Source organism: Daphnia carinata, chromosome 10 (assembly GCF_022539665.2).
Source record: "Daphnia carinata strain CSIRO-1 chromosome 10, CSIRO_AGI_Dcar_HiC_V3, whole genome shotgun sequence".
NCBI lineage: Eukaryota > Metazoa > Arthropoda > Branchiopoda > Diplostraca > Daphniidae > Daphnia > Daphnia carinata.
In genome coordinates this window covers 6,093,249-6,117,910 of record NC_081340.1, presented here as the reverse complement: position 1 = coordinate 6,117,910, position 24,662 = coordinate 6,093,249, and the positions used below count along the sequence as shown (strand labels likewise).

General features: G+C 40.0%; 1 protein-coding gene and 2 long non-coding RNA genes across 4 annotated transcripts in view; all 3 read right to left on the bottom strand.

The window, feature by feature from the left end:
- Positions 1-96: 96 nt before the first annotated feature.
- Positions 97-674, bottom strand: LOC130701034 (uncharacterized). The gene is made up of 3 exons (XR_009003938.2): positions 518-674; positions 380-450; positions 97-297 (listed from the first exon to the last, which is right to left on the bottom strand). It is a non-coding gene; the product is annotated as an uncharacterized LOC130701034 (long non-coding RNA).
- A 683-nt stretch (positions 675-1,357) lies between these two features.
- On the bottom strand, positions 1,358-3,901 carry LOC130701234 (uncharacterized). 2 transcript variants are annotated; one of them, XR_009003985.1, is made up of 7 exons: positions 3,387-3,901; positions 2,852-3,311; positions 2,695-2,789; positions 2,230-2,533; positions 2,061-2,166; positions 1,738-1,985; positions 1,358-1,674 (listed from the first exon to the last, which is right to left on the bottom strand). It is a non-coding gene; the product is annotated as an uncharacterized LOC130701234 (long non-coding RNA). The 2 variants fall into 2 exon arrangements; XR_009003983.1 differs by having other exon boundaries at positions 2,230-2,789.
- A 732-nt stretch (positions 3,902-4,633) lies between these two features.
- LOC130701230 (uncharacterized) overlaps positions 4,634-24,662 on the bottom strand; it is a 37,657-nt gene continuing 17,628 nt past the window's right edge. Inside the window, exons 8-16 of the mRNA XM_057523193.2 lie at positions 17,042-17,099; positions 16,821-16,914; positions 15,514-15,661; positions 12,891-13,021; positions 12,014-12,173; positions 8,723-9,019; positions 6,859-7,635; positions 6,659-6,798; positions 4,634-5,825 (exon numbers count right to left, since the gene is read on the bottom strand). Of these exons, the coding sequence (XP_057379176.1) occupies positions 5,526-5,825; positions 6,659-6,798; positions 6,859-7,635; positions 8,723-9,019; positions 12,014-12,173; positions 12,891-13,021; positions 15,514-15,661; positions 16,821-16,914; positions 17,042-17,099 (2,105 nt within the window). The 3' untranslated portion in view covers positions 4,634-5,525. The remainder of the gene's footprint in view (positions 5,826-6,658; positions 6,799-6,858; positions 7,636-8,722; positions 9,020-12,013; positions 12,174-12,890; positions 13,022-15,513; positions 15,662-16,820; positions 16,915-17,041; positions 17,100-24,662) is intronic.

Below are 24,662 nucleotides of genomic sequence, written 5' to 3'. Positions count from 1 at the left end.
AGGTGAAGACGGGACGACGGGCGAGGCGAAGAAGGGGCGACGGGCGAGGTGAAGACGGCGCAACCACGAGGCGAAGAAGGGGCGACGGGCGAGGTGAAGACGGCGCGACCACGAGGCGAAGAAGGGGCGACGGGCGATGCAAAGTCGGGATGACGGGCGAAGCGAAGACGGGATGACGGGCGAAGCGAAGACGGGATGACGGGCGAAGCGAAGACGGGACGACGGCCGAAGCGAAGACGGGATAACGGGCGAGGTGACGACGGGCGTGGCGAAGACGAAGAAGCCTTTGTTCTAAATCTTAAAAGTAAAGAAAAAGAACTAGTTAGTGGGAAATATAAGATTGTTGTTGTAACCAAACGTTGAAAGCAATTTGACTTACTTCTGCTGTCCGATGGCTAGAAAGACTGTAGGGCCAGCAAATAGGCAGCAGACGGCTAAGAGTTGGCAATTCTATGGTTGAATATTCAATTTAAATAAAAAAGCAAACTATAAGAGGCATAAGCAAAATTCAAAATACCAGTAGAAACTGTGTTGAGGTACATGTCTGTGTCCATTGGTAGACTAAGTAGAGATTACAACTGCCAAAATGACTGTCATTACAGTTGAAACTGCAACGAAGATGAATATGGTGCACCACTCAGATCATGATTGACAGGAGACCATGAGCAGTTAAAGAGTAGAAGAACGATACTATGGTATTCCTACCCATAGGATTTGCATCTTTGGTGACATTTTTCAACGGGAAGTATTCTTTACAAATGAAGTTTCATGAGCTAAACCTTAAAAGCAAAATCCGTCAATGAGATTCTGATAACAAAAGCTTAGTCTTATACCTTTCAATGAGCACTGGTATAGTTTGATGAATGCAACGGAATAGGTTGCTAATAGTTTTCTGGTTTGACAGCTGACACAGGTGATTACAAGACATGTACCATAAACACCAAGCATTCTGTGGGCTTCACTTCTAAAACACACTCAGGGATGAAAACGTACAGAAGCACCATTAGATTTTCTTAACTTTTCCATTGGAATATGACATATTTAACAGAAATTTTCGAACACAGCTTTCACCGCTCCCACATAGTCAGCAAGTAAATAGTGGCACAGCAGCGTCATCTTGTTTTCTAATTAACAACCAAAAAATTCATAAAAATTGAAAAACTTGCTTTTTGAGATGGGAGCTGCACTGATGTGAACTCTTTAAACATACTTTTAGAGTGTGAATCCCCCCCCCCACCCCTATATTTGGCTATTACCATTTCAATTTAATTTTACAAATGCAGCGACCAAGACAACGAACGGCATTTTTTAAATATGGCGATTTAACATGTTTTTGTGCCCGATTTTTTCACTGCCTTTTATTTATTTATCCAAAAACCTAGATATTTCTAGGAAAATACATGATTTGGGTTTACAGTTCAACAAGGATGCTGATTGCGCTTCACACACATCTAGAAATTTCGCAAGTTGACGTATCTCTGGATTGTTAGCTAGTCAACATCTATGTGATAATACACATTTCCTTTTTTTGAACAGCTGCAATGGTATTTCGGTTATAAGCTCCACGGCAAAATTTCTCCATTGAGACAAGGACGCCAATTGTACGTTATCTTGTGCCTATTTTCAATTAATGGATACGCCATCACTTTTCTGCTCGGAAGAGCTCACTTTGGCCTGGAATATTGTTTTGAATGGTGTAATTAGTATACATTGCATACATTAGATTGAATCAATTACTTTTTGGCATACGTTCTTTAATTGTGCGAGGCTGTCAAATCGTCGACAGGCGGTATCTAAAGGACGAAATCAGCTAAGAGCTTGCGGAATCATCAATAAACGCAAAACTATTAAAAAATTATACAGATAGCCTGAAACCAAATTGTAAAGAAAATTAATTTTAGTTTCCAGCACTACGGTACAGGTATCATCGTCAACGCGGGCGCAGGTGATTTTCCATGTTCATTGTATCAGGTCACCAACTTCTACTAGATGAGTCAAGAGGAAATGAGGTTACACGAACAGAAAATTAACCATACAATTCAACTGATAGATAAAAATACCATGATGCGTGGAAGTGAAATACACCACATCACAATTGTTAAAACTGTCAGTACATTCACCACCCATGCAAAACGTTTTCTGATTCATTGATTTTCATCACCTAGCCTATACCAAGAAAACCAAACACAATTAGTGCAGAACATTTTGCTGATGAAAGTTAACAGATACCTGACAAATTTACTGCAGACCAGCAATTCCAGATGGACTCCCACACAACATTCCAGATAAACAAAACAGTAGTAATTCCTAAACAAACATCTTGCAATAGTGGTAAATATAATGCAGTAACTGGTAAATGTGACATCTCACATGAACAACAAATGTGAACGGAACCATTTGAAAATGATAAATTCAAAAAAATTTCAAGAAAATTCCTTTAATACATAAAGAGTCCATGTATGATAATCATCGCTGCAATGCCAGAGAAGTAAAACATCTTAGGGCCATTTAAGTACCCAGCTTCACCTACACTCTGAATGTAAAGGACAAGTTGTTCTTTAGCAAGAAAAGCAGAATTATTTAAGGCTTCTAGCTGCGGCAGAACTATAAAGGATTGCTGTTACACAGGATTCATTCACACAAGATGGTACTTCTCATTAGACAATTTGCATACTCTATTACTTTACCTCATACCTTAATGGTAATGCGCTTTCACTGTTTTTTCAACTGTAGGCTCACTCTTCCATCCTGTAACACTTCCAGACTTGACTTGATCCCCCGCTAAAATTCTGTGAATGCAAAATAATAGCATTAAAAACACTTTTTCGATGGACAAAAAACCGAGAAATACCTAATCCATGTTTTATGTTGAACTCGTGCCATTTTTGGGTTTCCGTACCACACCCTTTTTCGGCCCAAATACGGCCCCACAATTGTTCAGTTCCTTCGCTGCATGGACTTATTACTAACGATACTTTTAGTGCAGCACTAACAGAATTTAAATTTAACCATAAAAAAAACCAAAAAAAAAAAACCATAAACCATAAAAACCATAAATAATTGTTTGTTATAATTATTATTGTTGTTATAATTATAATAAAAAGCTGTTAAGCATAAAAGTTTTTGCTCATGTGACTTACATGACTCAGATTCATTGTTTGGCAGACTCATATAAAACTTCTGGCAGACACTTGCGTAAGAACATACAAATTGAAAAGGAAACCATCGCATAATGCTCTTCACAGTTAAACTAGCATGAGTAAAAAGTTGCATTCATGATAGATGTGTCCCCAGTATTATAAAGTCCTTTCCTATTGAACAGAAAATTGTTATCTGGATAAGGTATTGTTAGCAAAAAGCTTGAAAATTGCTTCAGTTTTACTTACAAGTCGATTTCTAAGAAGATGATTTGAGGCTGTCAGTGCTTATAAATAGGCATCCACACAATCAATATAACATCTGCCACATCAACATTGAAGCTCATCCTGAAACTTAAATTTCAAACCCATAACCATATCACAAATGAAGAAGGAGGATAATATCGGACATGATGTACATATGAATTTGGCGTAATCCAATGGTAACACAAATAAATTGATTTTTGAACAAACGCCAAACATTCAATTTTGACAAAGCCAGTTAGCACCTCGAAGTCTGAACCAGATGAAAACTGGTCACGATATTACTTTACGCTGTACACTGAACTCCCTTGCCAATTTCCACCCATTATTTAAAATCAGCTACAAGAAACAGAACAAAACCCCGGGAAATTTTGGAGGTGGAGTGACATGTACAGAAGCTGAAAGTTATAAAACAATTCAACCCCAAATTAGTTCTAGTCAGAACATTCTTATTTACATCCATAGCTAGGAAATTTGAGACAAATCTATGGAAACGTCAGTGAAGTTGCCCAACTGTCAATTGGTCGCTTTCTTGCCAACAGGGTTGCCGGTGCGCTTAAAGAAGTTTGCTTCTTGTTTTAATTATTTTTTTTTAATTTTAACTAATTATAGCAAAATATTCGTGATTCTGGTTCCAAATTGAACGAAGATAATGAAAAATTGTTTTATTTTGCCGTAATAATCATCAACAATACACTTAACAACCATAAAAACCGAAACCGGCGCAAAAGGCGTATCCCACTGTGGCTCAGCTGAGAGCAGGACCTGGGAGGGTTCCCCAAACGTCCGCTACGAACGCCACGGGTAAGGTGGCCCATATCCATCCAAATGTACATTAAGCAAAAGTTTCCTACTTTGCACTGCTTTAAGGAGTCTTTTGAATTCACCTCATCTAACCCTAAACGAGATCTCAATAAATAGTGGTGAAGCAATTGACCAAGAGATTTTCATAGTGAATAAAATAATGATACTATTAGAAATTGGCTTTCTGCGTTCCTAATTAGTGAAGGGATGGTTATTATTTACAAATGAAAAGGTGCTAACGTAAATCAAGATTCGGCGAATACACATCTCATTTCGCCCGTCTACAGTACTTGACTGTCGAACTGTAGATAAGCTCAATTCGTAATTGGTTTGGTAAAATTGGCCCTCTGCTTCAATTACTTTCAATTTTTCATCTCCGCTCGGAAATGTGAGGATCGTCGTCTAAATCGTGGAAAAAACCAAAACCATCAGATGACACATACACTTGTATTAAAATAATTTAAAACTATATAGTTACCAAGATTTTTCAACATAAAACAGAATATATTTTTTTTATAGAATTCTAGGACGAGTTTTCAAACTTGACTCTTCCCTCTTTGACAAAGAGTATTTTTCTCGCAGACAAAAAAAAAAAAAGAGAGAGACGGTCATGGTAATAGCGACATCATTTTGGACGCATGAAAACAGGCTAGGGCGAGGGGATCCATATTGACAAACAATATACACATACCTGTAGAACAGCAAAAAATAAATCAGGAAGCAGCAGATGAAACCGGTATATGCCAAGACACGTAGCAAATCTTCCTTTCCCATATACGTCAACCTAACCTTGGCCGATGGTCATCGCTGCCTATCGCGCAAAAACAAACAGAAAATAAAAACAAACAAAACAAAAAGAAAAATACAAGAAAAAAGAAAAGAGAGCGGGAAAACAGGTTTCAAGATGATGCCATCGAATGCCAATAAGAAAATGAGAATTGAAAGGGAGTAGATGTCATCTATATATAAATATAATATATAGACCGTATAGGAACGGAATCATTTTGAAGCATTGAGTCGTACCAAAACATATAGACAGCAAATAGAATCAGTCCACGACAGGCAAGGACTTTTCAAATATCGTCTGGTAGACATTGAAAAATGAAATATACACGTACTTGGTACTGTATGTGTGTACAGGAATGCATACATACAAACAATAACAACGACAGACAACAACATGCAAAATGCCGACGAGTCCATTCGAATGGTCGATTTTCTGTCAAACTTTCAACATGTCTTCCCCCCTCTCTCGTTGCGTTTCTCAAATTCGACCGCTACTATTATGCGGTCCGTTTAACGGCGACTGGCTCAACGATGTTACATTAAAATCGTTTCACGAATATTGCCGGTAGTCACGGTTTGACTGACATCCGGCAACATGACCAACTGGGACGGCTGCTGAAAAGTGGAGAGTTGATTTGTTGGTGGCGGTGGCGCATCGGTCCTTATCCGTTTATTCGGCTGCTGTTTCCGCTTCGTGTGGTCGATTTGGGCGTAGACCACTCCGTCTGTGGTGGTAGTCGCGTCCGTCGCTCCTGTAGGCAATTTGCCAGTCGGCATAGCAAGGTGCGTCGGCCGATGACGAGACAGCGTCAGTTCGGCGTAGACCACTTCCTCCTGTGTACAAACATACGAACAAAAGTTATTAATAAAAAAAAAAAAAATTCTCTTCTTTTCAAATTTTGCCGCCTTTTAAAAAATAAAAAAAAAAAAAGGGTAGGCATTTCTTCTTTTTTTTTTTTTCGGGAAGCCGCTTTTTCAGAATTGACGGATTATGTACGCACGCAGTGCTCACAATAAGCAGGAGCACTCAACGGATTACCCAACAGACGTGGATACGAAAGAATTGAATTAGGATGAGCACGGCGAACATGTTTCGTTGCTTGCGCTCTTCAAAGAGCAAAGCCAAACACCAGACGAATAATGGAAACGGATCTATTTTTCCGCCGCTACGCAACTCATTTCTTTTAGCGCCAAACTGTCAGACGCCGAGAAAGAGAACAGAGAGCTACAAAGTCCATGAGGATCAACCCCCCCTCCCCCCTCCCCTCTTCACGTTTGCATGCGATTCAAAAGCGGAAAATAAAGTTTTGTTTATCGATCCGCACGAATGCCGTCTCCGTAGTTTCACCAAACATTCGATGAAAGGGGTGAGTGGGGTGGGGGGGAGTCGGTGTCGCTCATTCACCGGTAGGTGGTGCTGTTAGATGGATGTGAAAGGTAAGAGAAGACGGTAGGAAAGGGGGAGGAAAATGGGGGGGGGGGGGCGTATCAAATGAGAGGCAATCGTCTTCATTATCCTCACTCATCCGAATATCTCTGGGCTATACACGTGACTTCAAAGCCAATCAAGACATCCCACCAGGTGTCGTGCGAGACAAACTTTCCTTCGTTTTTGATGAAGAAGCGAATGACATTTGATCGTTACGCATTTTATTTTCATTTAATACCTGACTAGATCGAACGGCGGAAGAAGAAGATCCTGCGGGACTGTCTCCGCGCAAAGGAAGCGTCAACGTGCTCGACGATGTCCGTCCATTAGCCATCAAATCAAGCGGATTGCTGATGATGTGTGGCATCGATTCCGTCCCTAATCAAAAGTGCGTTATAATCGAATCATTTCGAACGCAAATGAAACTCGTTTAAATACCTGGTTTATCTTTGGTGATGACGTCAGGGTCTTTGGTGCCCAGTTCAATGTACTCGTTGCCGTTGTAGCTGTCCATATCGCGGTCTTTATCCTTGATGACGGCCTGCTGGATGGGTTTCCTGCGCTGGCGAATACGCAGGGCGGCAATAAGGGTGCCCATCATGAAGATACCAGTGGCAACGATGCCAATCAGGATGCCCAGCGTCGGAGTAAATTCGAAATTGGAGAAGCCTCCACCGCCCGCGGCGCCGGCAGCTTGCATCTCGGCCGGTAGCAATCCGACAACAGCCTGCTGCGTGGCCTCGATGAAAACCGATTCGCTGACGCCGTGAGCGTTCACGGCCGTCACCTGCAGTAACGTGCCCACCGGCGGGATGACGGCGATACTGCCAAAGAAGACGCCGGCCCCCGAGCCGCCATTGCTGTGCCGCCTGGCCGTTTTGTTGTTGTTGTTGTTGGTCGGCGATGTTTCATCGATTGTGATCATGTTGCTGGACGACGATCCGCCGCCCGATTTCCAGCTGTGAGTCTTGGGGTTTTCTTCGGCGCCTACGCCGGCCGTTGCCCCCGATTGAGACGTCGAAGCCGAGCCCAAGTGGAGAGCGAACCTGGGCGATGACGACGTCAAGTTGGCCAGCAACGCCCGCGTTTTGATGTCGAAGACGTGCATTTTGAAATGTTGCGGTATACCACCGTCGTATCCCTCGTTGCAATCGATCTCGAACGACGACAAAGTCTGGTTGGAGATGGAGCAGTTCTTGGGCGGATCCGGTACACCTGCACGCGCGAGATCCAAAAATACAGATTATGAGTATCAACGAACTAAACAAGCATAAACAAAAGAAAAACTTCCAAAATGTTGAGAATATTTTATCGCAAAAGTCAACACGGCCCACGCCCGCCATCTTAGAAGGGTTTCGCATTCCGTAAAAAAACAAAAATCCCCCCCCCCCCCATCTTTGGGAAAGGGGGAGGAAGAAATTGGGCGTTATCGACGGTCATCATGGAGCTTTACAAAAAAAACATTTTTTTTTTTTTTTTTTGACCGCCTGCTACATAAAAAGGCTTGGACTACTACGTTAGACGAACAAAGATATTCAACACGCAACGCCGTGTTCAAAAATTTTTATAACATCATTTTTTTTTTCTTACTCAATTCCAATCCCCCCCCCCCCTACCCCTCTGTTTCTAGGATATGATTGCTCACAGCGAGTGGCCTCTTCAAAGGTTGACAAGCAAAAAACGTAGGGTGGCAGCATATTTATAATATAATCTCGCATCTGCGATAGGTCGCGAGTGCCTCAAGTATGTAGACATACTCCCACAAAATAGCACAGTGAATCCAAAAGAAAATCACGAATGCAAAGTTTTCAAAAGCAGCGCACTGCTGACGACCGGTAAATACAGTTAGGGGTGAGCTTCCACTGTATGTATATATATATACTAAGCTTTGGATACGTACACGAAAGTTGCCCGACAGGACCCGTTACTGGCGCGTCTAAATCCAAACTCGGTCTTGCCAATCACGCACACAGTTAGACACGCCTTATATACTATGCACACACACACACACACACACACACACACACACCAGTAGCTACTCGAGTTGCTCTATCGGACAAATAGCAAAGGGAAGCAAGGCGGCAAACACTGTTGAAAGGGATTTAGCCATATTTCAAGTGTCCAAGCTAGATCGACCTAGCGAGCGCCCCGATCCTACCCAGTCTAGTGGCTAACACAAATAAGCGGCTCAAAAGATTGGAAAATATACAGCGCGCACACATACACACGTTTCACGTCCTACACAAGGTCGCCGGGTGGAAAATGATTTGAACGTTCAAATTCAAATTTTTTGTTCGTTTACCGGCTGCGTAAAAGTGGTAGACGCACGGCTGCGATTGAGTGCCCAGCGGGTTTGCGGCCCAGCAGAGCAACGTCCCGAAATCCAGTTCGCTGCGGGGGGTGTAGCGCAGGACGGAGATGGAGCCGTCGGCCGTTGTCCGATAGCCCGACGTGATGTCCACTAATTCGCCGGTGCCGTTGAAGGCCCAGCGGAAGCTCGTGGCGCCCGGTTTCGACTCGACATGACATTCCACTTCGCTTGTCAGTCCCTTGGCTCCGCCGTAAGAGTTCTTCTGCTCCGGACGGCATACGGGCTTATCTAGATTAACATTCAATCACAAACAAAAATTCAATCTTCAACTTCGCAATCTACTCAACGTATTACGTAAATTGATCTTGCAATTGAATCCTTAAAAAATAACATGAAAAAATCGGTAAAAAGTCAAGCAATTCAATTATTCCAATTTGGAAACGAGAGCCAAGGTTGCCAAGTATGTCGGGTTTGTCTGGCCTTTTCTTTCTTCTTCTTTTTTTTTTTTTTTTTTTTTTTTTTAATGATCAAAGGAAATTTGTGTGTAGGAAATGTCGGCGGAGACGGACAAGAAATGACCAGTTTGGAATGGTCAAAAAGGATGGCGGGGGGGAAACCCTTGAGATGGGGCCGACCGAAGGTAATAGAGTTATAGAACGGCGACTCAATTGAGCCAACGGAAGGTTAATTTGGCGCAACGCAGTTATACGCAGCAGTAGACGCCAGAGGCAGGCCAAAAAACAAAAAAAAAAAAGACAGCGGCAAGTCTAACTGGCAAGAAAGGCGGCAGAGAAAGGATAGCAGCAGCCCACCCCCCCCCCCTCCAAAAAAAAAAGGGAGGGGGGCGGGAACAGCACGGCAAACGATTGCCAAGCACGACACGCTTTGGACACTATTGCTAGTGCACGGGCCTGTCTTACATACATAGAGATATATACGCCGGCAACCGTATAATCAGAGCGTGACTGGACTCAACCGACTTTCCTTTTTTTTTTTTTTCACCTCCAGAAATAAAGATATTTACAGCAATGTATATATATATATTTTTTTTTTTTTTTAAAGTGTTTGCTATCTATGCGTGTTACTCGAAAAAAAAAAAAAAAAAAAAAAAAAAGGCTTTCCAAAATATTTTCTTTCAGATTTGCGCCATCTTTTCTTGAATGTTTTGACAAATGAAGAAAAATGAGCCGGCTCAATGTATAAACAGCTGTTGTATAACACGGCGTATACAACTAGTGTCTAGGCCGCTTTACTTTGTCGAAGGTACATCTTTCAACATATGTTTGCTTCCTTTTCTTTCCCTTTTTTTTTTTTTTTTTTTTTTTGCTTTTCATTTAAATCGAAAACATATCGACGATGTGCAACAGCAACTCAACTTTAAAAAAAAAAAATAAAATAAAGGAGATGTTCTTTATTATCGCGCCGCCAGCATCATCCCATAAAAACCCATTTTCGGCACAGGCGGGAAAATAATGGCATTTGAAAATGCAAGACGATTAAAAAAAAAAAAAAAAACAAATACTGTAGAATAGGAAAAAGCCCCCCCAAAAAAGGGGAAGAGAAGAGCGTTCACCGTCGAATAAAATAAATTTGCATTGATGGTAATCGCGGTCATAGTTAAAAACAGCTAAAAAGCGACATTAAAATGAAGGAAGGGCCTTTGCAAATGCAAACTAAAGTGGCGATGCAGGTTGTTTTTTTTTTTCCAGTCATTTAGCTCACTATTTTTCAACGGCAAGCTGATTTTAACGGCTTGAAACCTATTAGCTGTTGAGTGGTTTGCAGGTAGATTAAGAAAAGAAATCGGGACGCCATCGGAATGAGAAATGCGTCGCCGCATGAAAACAGAAAAATCGTCCAATTAGAGCGACGAAAACGTTTCAAGGGTTCACCAATTTCGTTTACACGAAATAAGGGACAACTCCCCCCCCCCCCCCCCCTGGAAAAAAAAAAAAAAATAGACGAACGTTTCACGCATCAATCGTCCGACAATCAGAAAACGAATAATGGGACGAGGCTTCTTTCTTTTCTTTTTTTGTGACACGGACCGATTCGATAAGGCAGCACGACACCGACGGACACACCGTTCAACGATAAAAATTCAATAGGCGTGAAGCGATTCGATTAGGTTTCTGCGTAAAGGATTGAATTTTGAAGAACGGGAAGAAAAACACACAAGACTACCGTTCAACTGGGAAACGAAATCAAACACGTTCGATGATGCATTTCTTGAAAACATAAAATCTTGAACAAAAACTATTCGATCGCACAGGTGCCACTTATTGGTCAATTAATTTCCAATCGTCTTTCGAAATCAAAAGCAGAAGCCAATCACATCATTATTATTTTAATTTTTTGTAGACGAAGGAAACTAACATCAATCGAAAAGTCCGCTGTTGTTAAGCGAGCGCTAGAAAAGCTTATTTACTCAGGTAAATAGCGCCTCACGCTTTGTATACATGCATATCGACCCGGTTGAGTACGACGATAGACTTGTCAGGTCCGTGTTAGATCTGTTTGCCTTTCCATATCTTGTTCTACTTCTTTTCTTTGCTTTAGCTTTTTCTTCCCATTTTGTTTTGTTTTTTTCTTTAGTTTGCATCGTTTCTTGTTTTCCAGTTTCGCTTTCAAGTTGCCCTACTGTTTGCTCGGTTTTGTTGTTAGTCCTTCGGTCGGGAGTCGATTCCGCACGAAGACAGATGTGTTGCATATGGCGGATGTGATTGATCAATACCTTCTCCATCGTGCGGATGGAGCCGATCTTGGAAAAGGATAAATCAAAATGGACGTGCATATCGACCTTTGATTTAAATACACATCAACGTAAAAAGCTGACAAACTTTTGCCACTTCATCAATCATTAAGAGTATATAACACACAAAAACCAAAGCTATTTCTTTTTCCTTCCTGTGTTTGTTGATGTTCAGAAAGAAAAATTATAAAAAAAATATATAAAAAAAAAAAAAAACTATTTCGGGGGGAACAAAAAGTTTGCGTTCGAACTTTGTGAAAGTTGGCTGTCACGGAAAAACTCAGAGGACAATCCAAATCGACCGGCCATTTCTTTCATTCTCCTCGTTAACCTCCTAGCTCTCCCCCCCACCCCCCCTTCCCCTCCTTTTGTTTATGTGTTTTGAACATCGAAAGTAGGCGAGGAAAAAAGGTGGATGAAACAAACATCGTTCCTTAACGTGAAACCCGACTATTTTCAAAAACGTTGGGTACTGAACTAGAAGACGTAATGACGTGAAAAAAAAAAAAACAGAAATAGATGAAACTTACGTGCAACGTGCAGGTGGAAAGGTGAGCTGGATCCCTCGCCTTCGGCGTTGCTAGCGTGACACGTATAACGACCGGCCGAACTGCGCGCCACTCTTTGCAGAACGAGACTCGATTCGCTGATGATCACACCGGCGCTAACGTTGTGTTGTAAAACGTTGCCCTGCGGTAGTAACAACAAAGAAATAAGCAAAAACGTCCAGTGCATCCAACGAGCGAAATTGCTTATTATTAAATTATTATCATCATCCAATAGACTAGCGGCAATGAGCAATAAAAAAAAAAAAAAACGAGCGTGGAAGGGGGTTAAAGGTTAGATGCGCCGCGGAAATGAAGGATGTTCCATCATCATTCATAACGAGGCATAGCGAGCATAACAAGTTCAAATTAAATTTAAAAAACAAAACAAAAAAAAAACGCATTTTAGCAGGAAAGCTAATGACGTTCAATCAAAATGATTCGCAGGTCAAAGTAAAATTTAAATCCATTCGGCTGACATGAAAGAGATCAACTCTAAAAGGGGCGAAGCCAAAAGCGGAATGAGAAATGAGTTTGCTTTAACCCCTTAAAGAGAACGTTGCAAACGTCGCTAGATATCGTTGGATGGGTCGCTATAAGGAGAGGAAGCGGGTGAATCATGCCGAGATCAATTTTAGGAAAGAAAAAAAAGAAGGGGAGAGTTGAATGTACAGTTAGTTAACTAGGACATCGTATGACATTGCGGGCAAGGACTGGCAGCGTTACATCACATTAAACACGGGCAAATACAGAGCCAACGCAGCAACAACTCGTGTCCCAACAATCGACATGCGTCCGCTCAAACAGAAATTGCTTTTTTTTTTTTTTTTTTTTTTTAAAAGGTCGACTAAAGGAAACGAACCTGATGCCGCCAAACGAGGCGAAATGCTGATGGCCGGGCCGTGACGTGACAGTCGAAGTAGACGTCGATCCCTTCGCGGATGTGATCGCCTTCCAGGTTCCGTCCCAGCTCCAATCGAACGCGAGGGACGTCTACACAGCATCGATTTTGTTTTTCGGAATTGGGAGATAAGAAAATAAAATGTTAACACAACAACTCAGCAAAGAAAAAAACAAATACAATCAAACAATGAAGCCAATCGTCCAGGATTATCAAGTTCGATAGTAAACTGTCAAAGAACCCCTTTCCATTTTATATCAACGGTGGATATACGTAAGTAAATACGTACGATTGTTACGTGAACCAGACGTTAAACGAGACAGTGAACACTGCGGGACTAATTGACATGTCCTTCGTCCTTCTATTTTTTTTTTTTTTTTTTTTTTTTTTTTTCATTTTACGGCTGAAAAAAAAAAAAAAATTCAAAGAAAAGAATCATCGTAAAACGTTCTAATTCGCTTGTTCCAAAAAAAAGAAGGACATCGCAGTTCAGTTGCTAGCCCCAACCATCCATCATTTTCTCATTTTGTTTTTCTTAATTCAAGTGTGTGCTCGGCTTCGTCATTGAATCAACAAACTATAGCGAAGCAGTGGGACTGCCGGGGCTAAACCTTCTAAATATATTGATAGGAGAATGGCATCGCCAGTGATACGTTTCCGCATGATCGACAGAGCGTCTATCCGGCCGTCAGTCCGTTTCGCCGAATATCGTTATGCAACTGGCATTGGGCCGCGCAGCTCGCTAATCACGTAGCCGATATATGCACGAGGGCATAGAGTGCGCATTTAATAGTTAACTATGGCCGCCACCAACCGAAACGCAAAAGGGCTAGTTTCCGTCCGATTTCAAATCGAAAATCGAAACAGTTGAACGTAACACAAGTCTTTCGTGGCAAACAAGCGGGAGGATTCGCGTGCCTCGTATTAAACAAAACACCGAGATAGATACGTTCAATTTTTGTTTTTTGTTAGTTTTTGCTCGACGTCTTGTTTTATTTTCGTCCCTCTTTTTGAAAAGGAAAAAAAAGAAAAGAACACATCAGTTTGCGGACTTTTAACTAGCGCTACACTCGCTCCCCCACCCCCAACGGCGAAATTTACGAGTTGTTTTGCTTTTACAACGTATACGATCCAGATGACCCCTCGTTTACACAAATTGTCCCAGTATGTTGTTCGTATCGTTCCGGCCAAAATATCGCACGATTTCACATCCATAAAAGAACGACAGCGATGTACATTTATTTATTTTTTTTTTTTTTTCCTTTTCCAACAACAAAAAAGAAAAAAATATTTCCCCCTTTCGCCGTCTATACATTTTCTGCGGCTTCCCAAAATAAATATACATCGCACGCCGTTACAAGTAATAGCTTCTTCGTATCACTAGGCATTACATCTACGTTGCACATATCCTATCGTATATAACACAAGGTCTTCCGTGACGTCAAAATAGAAAACGCGCAAATATTTCTTTCTTTTTTTTTTTTTTTTTTGGAATGAAAACGATAACAAACATTCAACTAGTCTATTCAGCCCTACTCGCACTCTTTAAAAAAAAAAAAAAAAAAAAAAAAATCATAATAATATAAAAGTATAGGATTATTGGTTCACAAGGACGGGAAACCCTTCTCGGGGGGTGATAGACGTAGCGGGAAAAGGGAGGGGGGTTCCTATACTCCGATTTACAAGAAGCCCAGTAGCTGTCAAATCAGTGTATACCGGTAACACGGCGAGTCAAGTAGAGAAAATGCAATTGCCTGCCTCCATCACACGCCCTTTTCTTCAACCTAGTAACGTTATATTGCATTTTTTTTTTTTTTTTTTTTTTTTTTTTTTCTGTTGGCCCGTCCTGATTTTCAATTGGTGCGTGGTGGGACTAGCGACGGGTATAAAAGACGAACCAGGCCAGTAAAACGCAATTATTATTATTATTTTTTTGTTGTTGAGACAAGCATGTCTCGAAGATGTCACACACAAATAAATGCTTTTTACGCCATCTGAAGGATGTGGCCATTTCTTTTTTTTGTGCGAGTTTACCACGAAAAGATGATGCACCGGAAACGATGTCTCCATTAGAAGTTGCTTTTCTCTTTTTAGCCATAAAGATGTCGAGAAACGGATGGAAGGAGAGGTGAGCTTACAAAAACAACAAGTGGATGACAGATTGCGCAAGTCGTAAATATATGGCGTCCCCCGAACAAAAGAAACGAATACATCTATAACTAACTGCTCAAAAAAAGAAAAATGCGTTTTTCTCTTTTTCTTTTCGTGAGGGGGGCAGTCAACAATAATACAGAAAGTTGATTGCACATCAGCTGGCGGGCAGGCAAGTATTTTTTTTTTTTTTTTGTTCATAACAAGCGTCTAGCTGCTACGTTATTGATCTGTGATCTCTTATAGTTACAGCGATAGGTTTTCTATTTGCTGGCCTGCCCGTCTTCAGCCTTTTAATGTGTGGACGCTAACCGACAACGCGGAACGAAGACTTAGCAAAAAAAATAAATAAATAAATAAATCGCGTTTGATAACGGACTTTGGGCATTCATTTGAAAAGGGTCAAATGAAAAATGAAATGAATCACACTTACAGTAGACGTCGAGCAGCCACGAATCTTCAATGGCAGAAGCCGGGCCGAGGGCGGGATTTTCCACGCGGCAAACGAGTTTTTTGCCATCATCTTCGGGTGTTAGTTGGACGGTTAATTGGCTCAGCGTAACGTTGCCACCGTCGTACGGCTAGCGTCCACAATTAAAAACAAAAACAAAAAAAAAAACAAAAAAAAGGAAAAGTAAATGACATTAATATGTGAATTAGCGTTCAGCGGACACGTCAGGGCGAAATAGAACAGATTACAGCCGTTAATAGCCATAATTCCAATCAAAAAGCTTGTTAACGTGCTTCGTTACGTTGTCGACAACTTGACTCTTATCAGCTGTAATTAGAAAGCATCGCTCTTCTTTCTTTTTCTTGTTTTTTTTTCTTGTTTTTGACCCGCTGCTTTTAATTGCGCATCACAACATTCCGGACGGTAAAAAAAAAAATTCGATAAAGCCCCGCCATCTTTTTTTATTTTTTTTTTTATTTTATTGGCTTAAATGTTTTTATTTCCTCTTAACCGGAAATAACTGGCAGGTAAACAGTCGTCAAAATAGCTTTTAAAATTTGGTCTTTTTAAAAAAAAAAAAAAAAAAAAAAAAAAAAAAAAATTTGGAATGAAGAACTTCTCCGTTCATCGGCTAACTCTCCCGAGGGCGACCTTAACTTATCAACTGAGTGGATAGACAAACGGATAACGAAGCAAAAAAAAAAAAAAAAATGAAAGCCAAAGGGCCATAAAGATCTCAGTTATCCAGGGTTCGTTATTATTACGACAGCATCTGGGTGATGGTAGGGTTCACTATTATTATTACAAGTCCCCCCTGCCCCTGCCCGCCCCCCCCTCTCCTTTAGCAAAGTTAAAGAAAGTAGGAAAATGATGATGAACACCCAATATCGTGACGGATGGTAATGCTCAAAGTTTGTGCCCGGGATAAAGAGACTTGAACTTTTATCTCCCCATTTTTTTTTTTTTTTTTTTTTGAGGGGGGGTTGGTATTCTACATAAATATTTGAGAGAGTGCTGTAACTTTATTGACACACAAACACACACACACGCAAAGGCAATCAAGCCGAAAAAGAGATCCTTCAAACGCGCAATAGAAACGCCCCAGTTAAGTCAAAAACTCAATTAAAGCACTAAAACAATAACATTTTTTTGTTTGTTTTTTGTTTGCATCGATTTCCCTTTTGAAACATGCCGCGGTTGTAAGAGAACACTTAAAAATGATTGTAGCTTTTTTATAAAGAAAAAAAAAAAAAAGAAAAGAATTTGACAAATGGCCAAGTTGCACTTACAGTCTCTTGAGAACGGCGTAGCAGTTGGCCGTCTTTCCACCAGGTCACCGTGGGGGACGGACGCGATCCGGCCGTCTGACATGTCAACTCGTACCTAGGGAACGCAAGACACAAAACGAGTACCATAAGTGTTTTGAATAAAGCCTAAACATAACAAGTGTAATGGAAACACAGAATAACTCAATTTTATGAATCGTTTTTAATTAAATAGAAATGCATACTTTTTGCCGGACGATAGTGGCTGTCTGCTGCTCAGAATGCGCACGTCCAGCGGTTTAACTGCGGAAAGAAAATGAATTTGTGATCAACTAAAGGAAGCTCTCTCGCTCTCTCGCTTTCTCGCTCTCTCTCGTAGTCATCAAAATGCAAATGAAGAAGCTTGTTAAGAAGTCTAGACAAATTGAGTACGATTGGGATCGTTACACTTTGTATTCAAAATAGCCCGCCCGTTTGTTTGTTTTTAGCCGAGTCGTCTAAGGAATCGTTTCACATCCGTTTGAATAATGCACCAGATATTATAAATAGCACACGACGTTATATCTATCCGATGCTCGTTCAATGTCTACGAAAGATGATTCTTAATAATAATTGGCTGCTTTGCCGGCATCCGGACGAAATGACAACAAGGATTTGAAAGCAGACGCTGCGCTATGTTTTCATAAGGAGGGTTTTCTTGTTGTGTTTAAAAAAAAATAAAAAATAAAAAATAAAGCCAGTTGCGCAACTGCGTTAAAGCCACAGGAAAAACGGGGGGTGTACAAGGCCCTTAATTAACGAAGGCTTGCAGCCAGGGTAGGGCATTATTTTCTGCCCGCGTTTCATAGTGGATAGGCCCTATCTTTTTTTTTTTTTTTTTCTTTTCTCGATAAAGCCCCGACTAGCCGTTGACTCGACTTGACTGGAATAAAAGACGCATCGATTAGGTTGCGCTTCATCGCCTTTCGGTCCCCCCCCCCCCACCGCCGTTCATGTCATCCAGTCGTTCCATTTGACTGGTTCCATCGCAAATACATGTGGATATATATATATATATAAAGAGAATCACTACCGCAAAAGGGATAAGAGATAAATCGATTCCAGTAATTTAAAAAAAAAAAAAAAAAAAAAAAAATTTCAGCGTTTTGTCTGGTGGCAAAGAGGGGAAAAAAAATCTTGACGTTCCAGGGTGCGTTGTATTTCTCAAGTACGATCGATTTGAACGGGACACATATTGACGTGCAAGTTCTACAAGTGAACAGAGCGAATGTTATTTTGAAATGTTTGGACAGTCCAAACTACCGCGTACAAACAAAAGACCCAGTTTCGTTTCTAAATGAATTTTTCCTTGTGGGGGTTTGCGTGGGAAAAATAAAAATAAAAATAAAATAAAAATCGATACGGTTAACGCATAACGTCGTCCATATATTACATCTTTCATAATATAGTGGCATCCGCATAAGGGAACGTAACCTGGCCCCCTAACGTCATCGCCAAAGAGAAACAAGAAGAATGTCTTTTTTTTTGCCCTTCTTTTGCGGATTGTGAATAAAAGAAAAAAAAAAAAATATGATCGATGAGGATCTCGCGATCCTGAAGTTTTTCGAGGCTCCCTGTGAGTCTCCCCCGTGAGTGTGTAAATTACCGAGGGCCCACTACCATCTGGGTGGGGTCGTACTAAATAAAATATATAAAAAAAAACCGAGTCCCACTTCAACTTGTTGTCGAGGGATTGGTTGCTGTTTGGGGGAGCCCAGACTTATAAATAAAGACCTGCGCACACAATTTCTTCATTATGCAGATGCTGAACTGACATTTTTCTTCCTCCATTTTTTTTTTTTTTTATTGGTGGCAGGGTAGCGAAGAAAAGAAATACATCACGGATGCAAAAAAAAAAAAAAAAAAAAAAAAAAAAAAGGGGGGAAATTCATAGGAGCAATTGGTAGTCCTGCGGAGTCTTGTTGTCATAGCAACAGACGCAGATGTCGGGCTCTCGCTAGACATCCAAAAATTGATCAAATGTTAAAACATTCTGACCCTTGCATAACTTTGATTCGAACTCAATCGAACATATAAAAAAAAATCGATTTCTAGCTGTAGATCAACGGATCTACATTTCTCAAAACTATAAACACATCACTGTCATTCCCAAGTCTGTAAACATTTCAAAGCACAAAATAAGGAAAAAAAAAAAAAAAAAAGAGAACAAATTTTTTTTTTTTTTTTTAAATAAATGCAGAAGCACATTTGCATCTCCAGAGAGAGAATAAAAGAAGAGCCCCTAACATACAAACAGGTTTTCTTTTTGATCCAGTACATGTTTTCTTCTTATCTCCCTTGGTTTTTTTGTTTTGTTTTTTTTCTCACGCCGTTTTGAAATATGCAAAGCGTTGTGTAGCATCAGCTGTCGTCAGCCCTATGAGATGTGGGCTGGAAAAAGTAGCGGAACACGTAGGAAGCGTGAAAATGGAGGGACGCAAACGAGCGAAGGATGTACAAAGACGAGCAAGTAGATCTCAAAGAGCTTTTTCTCTTCTTTTTTTTTCCGCATATGTTAGATATATTCCATTCAAAGAGAGTGTCTTTGCGTCCCACAGCGCCACGCATCGATTCGCTAGGCGAAAAAAAAACAAACAAAAAAAAAAACAGGGCGAGACCGAGACACGCGATGAGCGTGAGCTGCCTGTTTGAAGAAAACGTTGTTCGTACCGACGTCAAGAGAATTGAAATGTCAAAAGGTGCACAAAAAAAAAACAACAACACGAAAGCCATTAGTTGAGACGTTCAAAGAATGAAGAGAAGCTGCATTATCTGCAGGATTTAAGTAAACATCCTTGCCAATGTTGAAATAAAGTCGTATTACAAAGGTTGTCATCCAAGTTTTAGGCCCCCCCCCTATCCGTCTGATGAATAACCAATAATAATTTGAATTCAATGATTTGTTTATGGACTGTTTTTTTTTTTTTGTGGGCCGGGTGGGGAAGAAGTCGGATGAACAATTTCGTATTGTTGTTTTACTTTGTGCCTCTATCCGAAACGGAATTTGCATAATAAATACAAAAAGAAAAGAGGGATGACAGTAGAGATGCAACAGCCAGTCCGTAATAATAAGCCTAACTTCAATTAATGAAAAAAAAAATAATAATAAATAAAAATAGATCTCTTTGTTTTTTTTGTGTGTGTGTGTGTTTCTATTTCCCTATTTGCTTTTAAATGTTAACAGTGGGCGGTTTGTAGGAGGAATATCTGAACAATCCCTATGAGAAATAAGACATATATACACACACACACATACACACACACACACAAAGCTTGTTGTATGTTTGCTGTTCACAGAGGCAACGCAAATGAAATCAAAGTGATTTTCGTGACGGTTTCTTTCACCAATGCATCTGAAATGCCTGAGGGACTGTTGCGAGGCACGCCTTATAACCGGGTTTCGGTTGCGTTGCTCCCGAATGTCGTTATTTCCATTGTGAAAAAAACAAACAAAAATTGGGTGGGTAGCAGGGTGCGTAAGAAAAGGAAATAGCTGGGCCAAAAAAAAAAAATAAAAATGGAATGAAAAGATGAACACAATGAAAGAAATGTGGGCGGTGATGAATAAGCCCCTACATTTCTACCGTTTTTCATTTTTTTTTTTAAATAAAATTTCCCTTTTTCTGATGGGGGGATGGGGAGGAAGACGGAATGACGAGCAGGTCGGCGTAACAGTATCCGGACCGCACCAATTATGAAACGGAATATTTCTTCCTCCCCGCTTTTGTTGTGCTCAATATTCGTTCAATCAATGACGTATGTGCGTTAGATAGTCTAACTAAGGAACTATTCTTTTCGGCAGGAAATGAGGTAAGGAAATATGCTTCGCCTTGGTCCTTTCTTTTTTTTTAGCTATTTCCTCATCCCGGTGGAACTATATCCAATATCTTGATTATTATGTTAATTGAATGCCATCATGCCTTTTCTTCCCGCTATTCTTTCGTCAAATTAAAAATATTCCAAAACACACAAAAAAAAAATATTCGTCAAGCGTTCCATTTCTCTCGCACGACACCCCAAGACAGAAAATCCATACGTTTAATTGAATAACGCCAGCAGTCAATCAAAAATAGAGAGATGCAATCGACTAGTGCCAATCGATGCGATCGACGAAAGGGGCCGAATTAAGAAAACAAAAGTCTTTTTTTTTTTTTTTTTTTTTTTTTCAAATTTTTCAATCGACAAAATGAAAAAAAAAAAAAAAAAAGTCGTCAATTCGAATGAAAATCAGCGGTTGGGGCGAGGCAAAAAGAAAATCAACGGGTCAATGAGAAGCTGATGGCTTCCAGGTGGTGCCCCCCCCCCTCCACTTGCTATTCCATGTAAAAAAAAAAAAAAAACCATAGAGGAAAACAGAAGCAAAACGGAAATGAAGTTGCTGACGTTCTTTCAATCAAGTGATTTGAAGGTTTTTTTTTTTTTTTTTTTCTATATCGTTGATGACATTTTCGCTCTTCATCTGTTCTCTTGTCGTCGTTCGATGGAAGTCGTATAAGAAAAAAAAAAAAAGAGAGAAAACGACTCGAATCCAATATCGCCTTCGATCAAGCTGTTGATTCCGGTCTCGTTCCGGGGAACAAGAAAATATCTCATTCTTTTAATCATTTTCTTTTTTGATTTCCCCCCCCCTCTCTCTCTCTTCTATCCCCATTGATGTCACAAAGGGAAAAAAAAAAAAAAAAAAAAGTTGCGTATGCCGCGGATGTTCGATGGAAGACTAATCCAAGTTTACGTCCAACTTGACGTTTCCCGTTGCACGTCTTTGACGTGGACGGTCATATCAACAGACGAACTTTCTGATTATCAAATCAACGGACAGGGGACAACGTCAAACACGGGCCCAGGTCGGAGATGAAAACTTGCGCATCGATCTTATAGATCTGTTTTGTTTGCTTCGTTTTCCTACAGATATTCGCCATGTGGATATCAAATACAAATCGGACTAAAACTTTGTTAACTTTAAATGCTTTCAATCGTGTTTGATACGGGGAAAAAAAAAAGGTTTAGCGATTGCTATCAACAGCAAGACAGTAGAATATTAAAAAAAAAAAAGGTAGGACCGGTTGGGAGATGTCAAACGGCCCACCTGATTTCGGAACCGCTTAACAGATAGGGGAGGGGGGAGGAGATCTTAATCAATTCCATAGTCCAAAAAAAAAAAAAAAAAAAAAAAAAAAATTAAAATAAAAAAGGGAATCTTCTCTAACGTTCCACACCTGAAATTTTGTGTTTTCTCTTTGTTTGGGGCTGTGGCTCTGTTGGTTCAAACTGACAAGTTTGTTCTAGACCCTTTCATAAAAAAAAAAGAAAGAAAAAGAAAGTCAAGAGTCTTTTTGTCTCAAGTGATCAAACAATCCACGGAATCTGTTACCCCAAACATTATTTGTTTAAAGCAGCAAAAAAAAAAAAAAAAAAAAAAAAAAAACTTTTCATTTCAAAGAAAAACAAAAAAAAACACACACACAACAGACAAGAACCTGTTGGTGGTCTTTAACATTCAAATAAACAAAAAACAAAAAAATTGTGAGCTACTGTTTAGTATGCGCAATCACGCTAGTGTCTATCTACCTCTTTAAAAAAAAAAAAAATAAATAAATAAATAAAAATGGTTTCACGTAAGCCACGCTCGTATTGCTCGGCTTCGTGGAATTCCATAACTCTTCTTGCCTTCTCTATGCTTATTATAAAGACAGGCAGTTGATGCTGGACGACAGCCACTTATTGGGATGTTTGCCAAGACATCCGTTGCCTTCTTACACTCGACACACATAAAGTGCTCCGTCACATGTCAGCCAGTCAACTTTTGCTTCATCAGATATTCTTTTTTTCTTTTCTTAATTTTTACTTTCGAAAATATGGAGGCTCTTCTTCTTTTAAAATAAAAAAAAAAAAAAAAAAGAAAGTTCTTAAAAAAAAAAAAACAAGAAGCCAAGAAGATGCGGGCCGACGCACACAAACAAAAGAAGAACAACAACAACAGCATCAAGATTCTTTCCCCCCCCCCCCTGATAGACAAAGATATAGTGCAGCCTTTGCTGGTACGACAACATCGAGAGGGATCACTTTAGTGAAGAATGCTGATGAGATTTTGAATGGGGAAGGATAAAAAAAAACAAAAAAAAACACGAATACTTGGATCCTATTGTTTAAGACGCACACAACGAAGAGCGAAAACAAAACAAGAGGATCTAATGGAATAGAATCCTTTCTTGCCAGAAAATTATTTCTTAATTTATTTTGAGAACGAGCCCACCATCTTTGCCACAGTGTAATCTTTATGAGCATTTGATGCGGCCAAACCGGTTTCCACTCGAACGTTTTCATCAAGACGCTCTCTCTCTTTATAAGATAACACATTATCTGCCATCTGGTGTACAGAAACGTTCGGAAGGGGATGGCTGACAACGACCTATACATCTAAACGTTTCTATTACAGGATAGTAGTCGAGGAGAGATCATTTAAAAATACACACACAAAAAAAAGACATCGGTTGACATTTCCGTTTTCAGTGACGAGCAAGATTACCGGAGGAAGCTTTACGATCAAGAAAATAAGCCAACATTGTGTCGTTCCCTGTGTTCACCTTTTCTTCCGAAAAAAAAAAAAAAATAAAAATAAAAATTTTGAAAGGCAACATAAAAATAGGGGAGATAGGCAGGATATCCTTAGACATTAAATCCTCGAGCCTGCGATCAACTATGTTGTGTATGGTATCTCCTTTAAAGCGTTTCATTTCGCAGCGCGTCGCAACGAGATACTAGAGAAATGTGAAAATCCTGTTATTCAATTGGATTATGCTTATCCTTAATCCATCCTCGTCTACCTGCCTTGCGGCCGTGATAAAACGTGAACGTCAACAACAACAACAACAACAAAAATGTTTCCGTATCGAAGGAAGCCTCGGTAAATTAGGACGTACTAACAGTAACTCCCTCACACATACGCGCAAAGCCCAATCCATAATTGATTTAAATATGGCGTAGACATTGAAATCAATTATTATCGAATTATTTGCCATATATACTTAAAGACGATAGAAGCGCAAAATTCGGGTTTCAGCAACAACGCCAACGTCTTTAGAAAAAAAAAAAAAAAAAAGCAATTTTGAGCGGCTAGCCGACAAAAGAAACGTCCTCATTTCTTACATTCCTCATTGTTGTTGTTGTTGGTATGCGATTTATCACGCCGCAACCAAACAGCAGCAGTCACTGACATGCAGATGGGAAAAAAAAAAAAAAAATGAAAGGACGTCCCTCCTTTTTTTTTTTTTTCTTATTTCAAAGAAAAGAAGTTGGAGGTGACAAATCATTATTTGAATTGACAAAAGAGACACGAGCTCTACATTCTCCGTCATCATCGTCATCACACATTTCATCTGACGGCGAAAAGGGACGGTCTTGTGTCAACATCGCCTCCCCCCCCTTTTTTTTTTTTTTTTTTTTTTTTCACGTAAGTAAATATGACGTGATGCTTTCCCAACTGGAAAAGGCAAAATATGTCGTTTGTTTTAAAAACGACTTTCTACTGCAACGTGTTTTCATTAGGATCGAGGGGAAACAATTCGTCGAGAAGTTTGCATTTCAAAACACGATCCCGTCAAGTTATTTTACGAAAAGATGTGTACTCAACGCCTACTCCACCGGTTCCTTTCACATCAACGAACTCAGTGCCATCGTCGTTTTCAATAATAAAGTTTTCCTCAAAATGCCTGGTGATTGCAATCCTACGAACGCACATTGCCATAACAAAAACTCTTGTCACGAAATCAAGAGCGAACGAAAGGGATTTCGTTCCCAGATTTTAAAATAAAAATGGATACCAAAAGA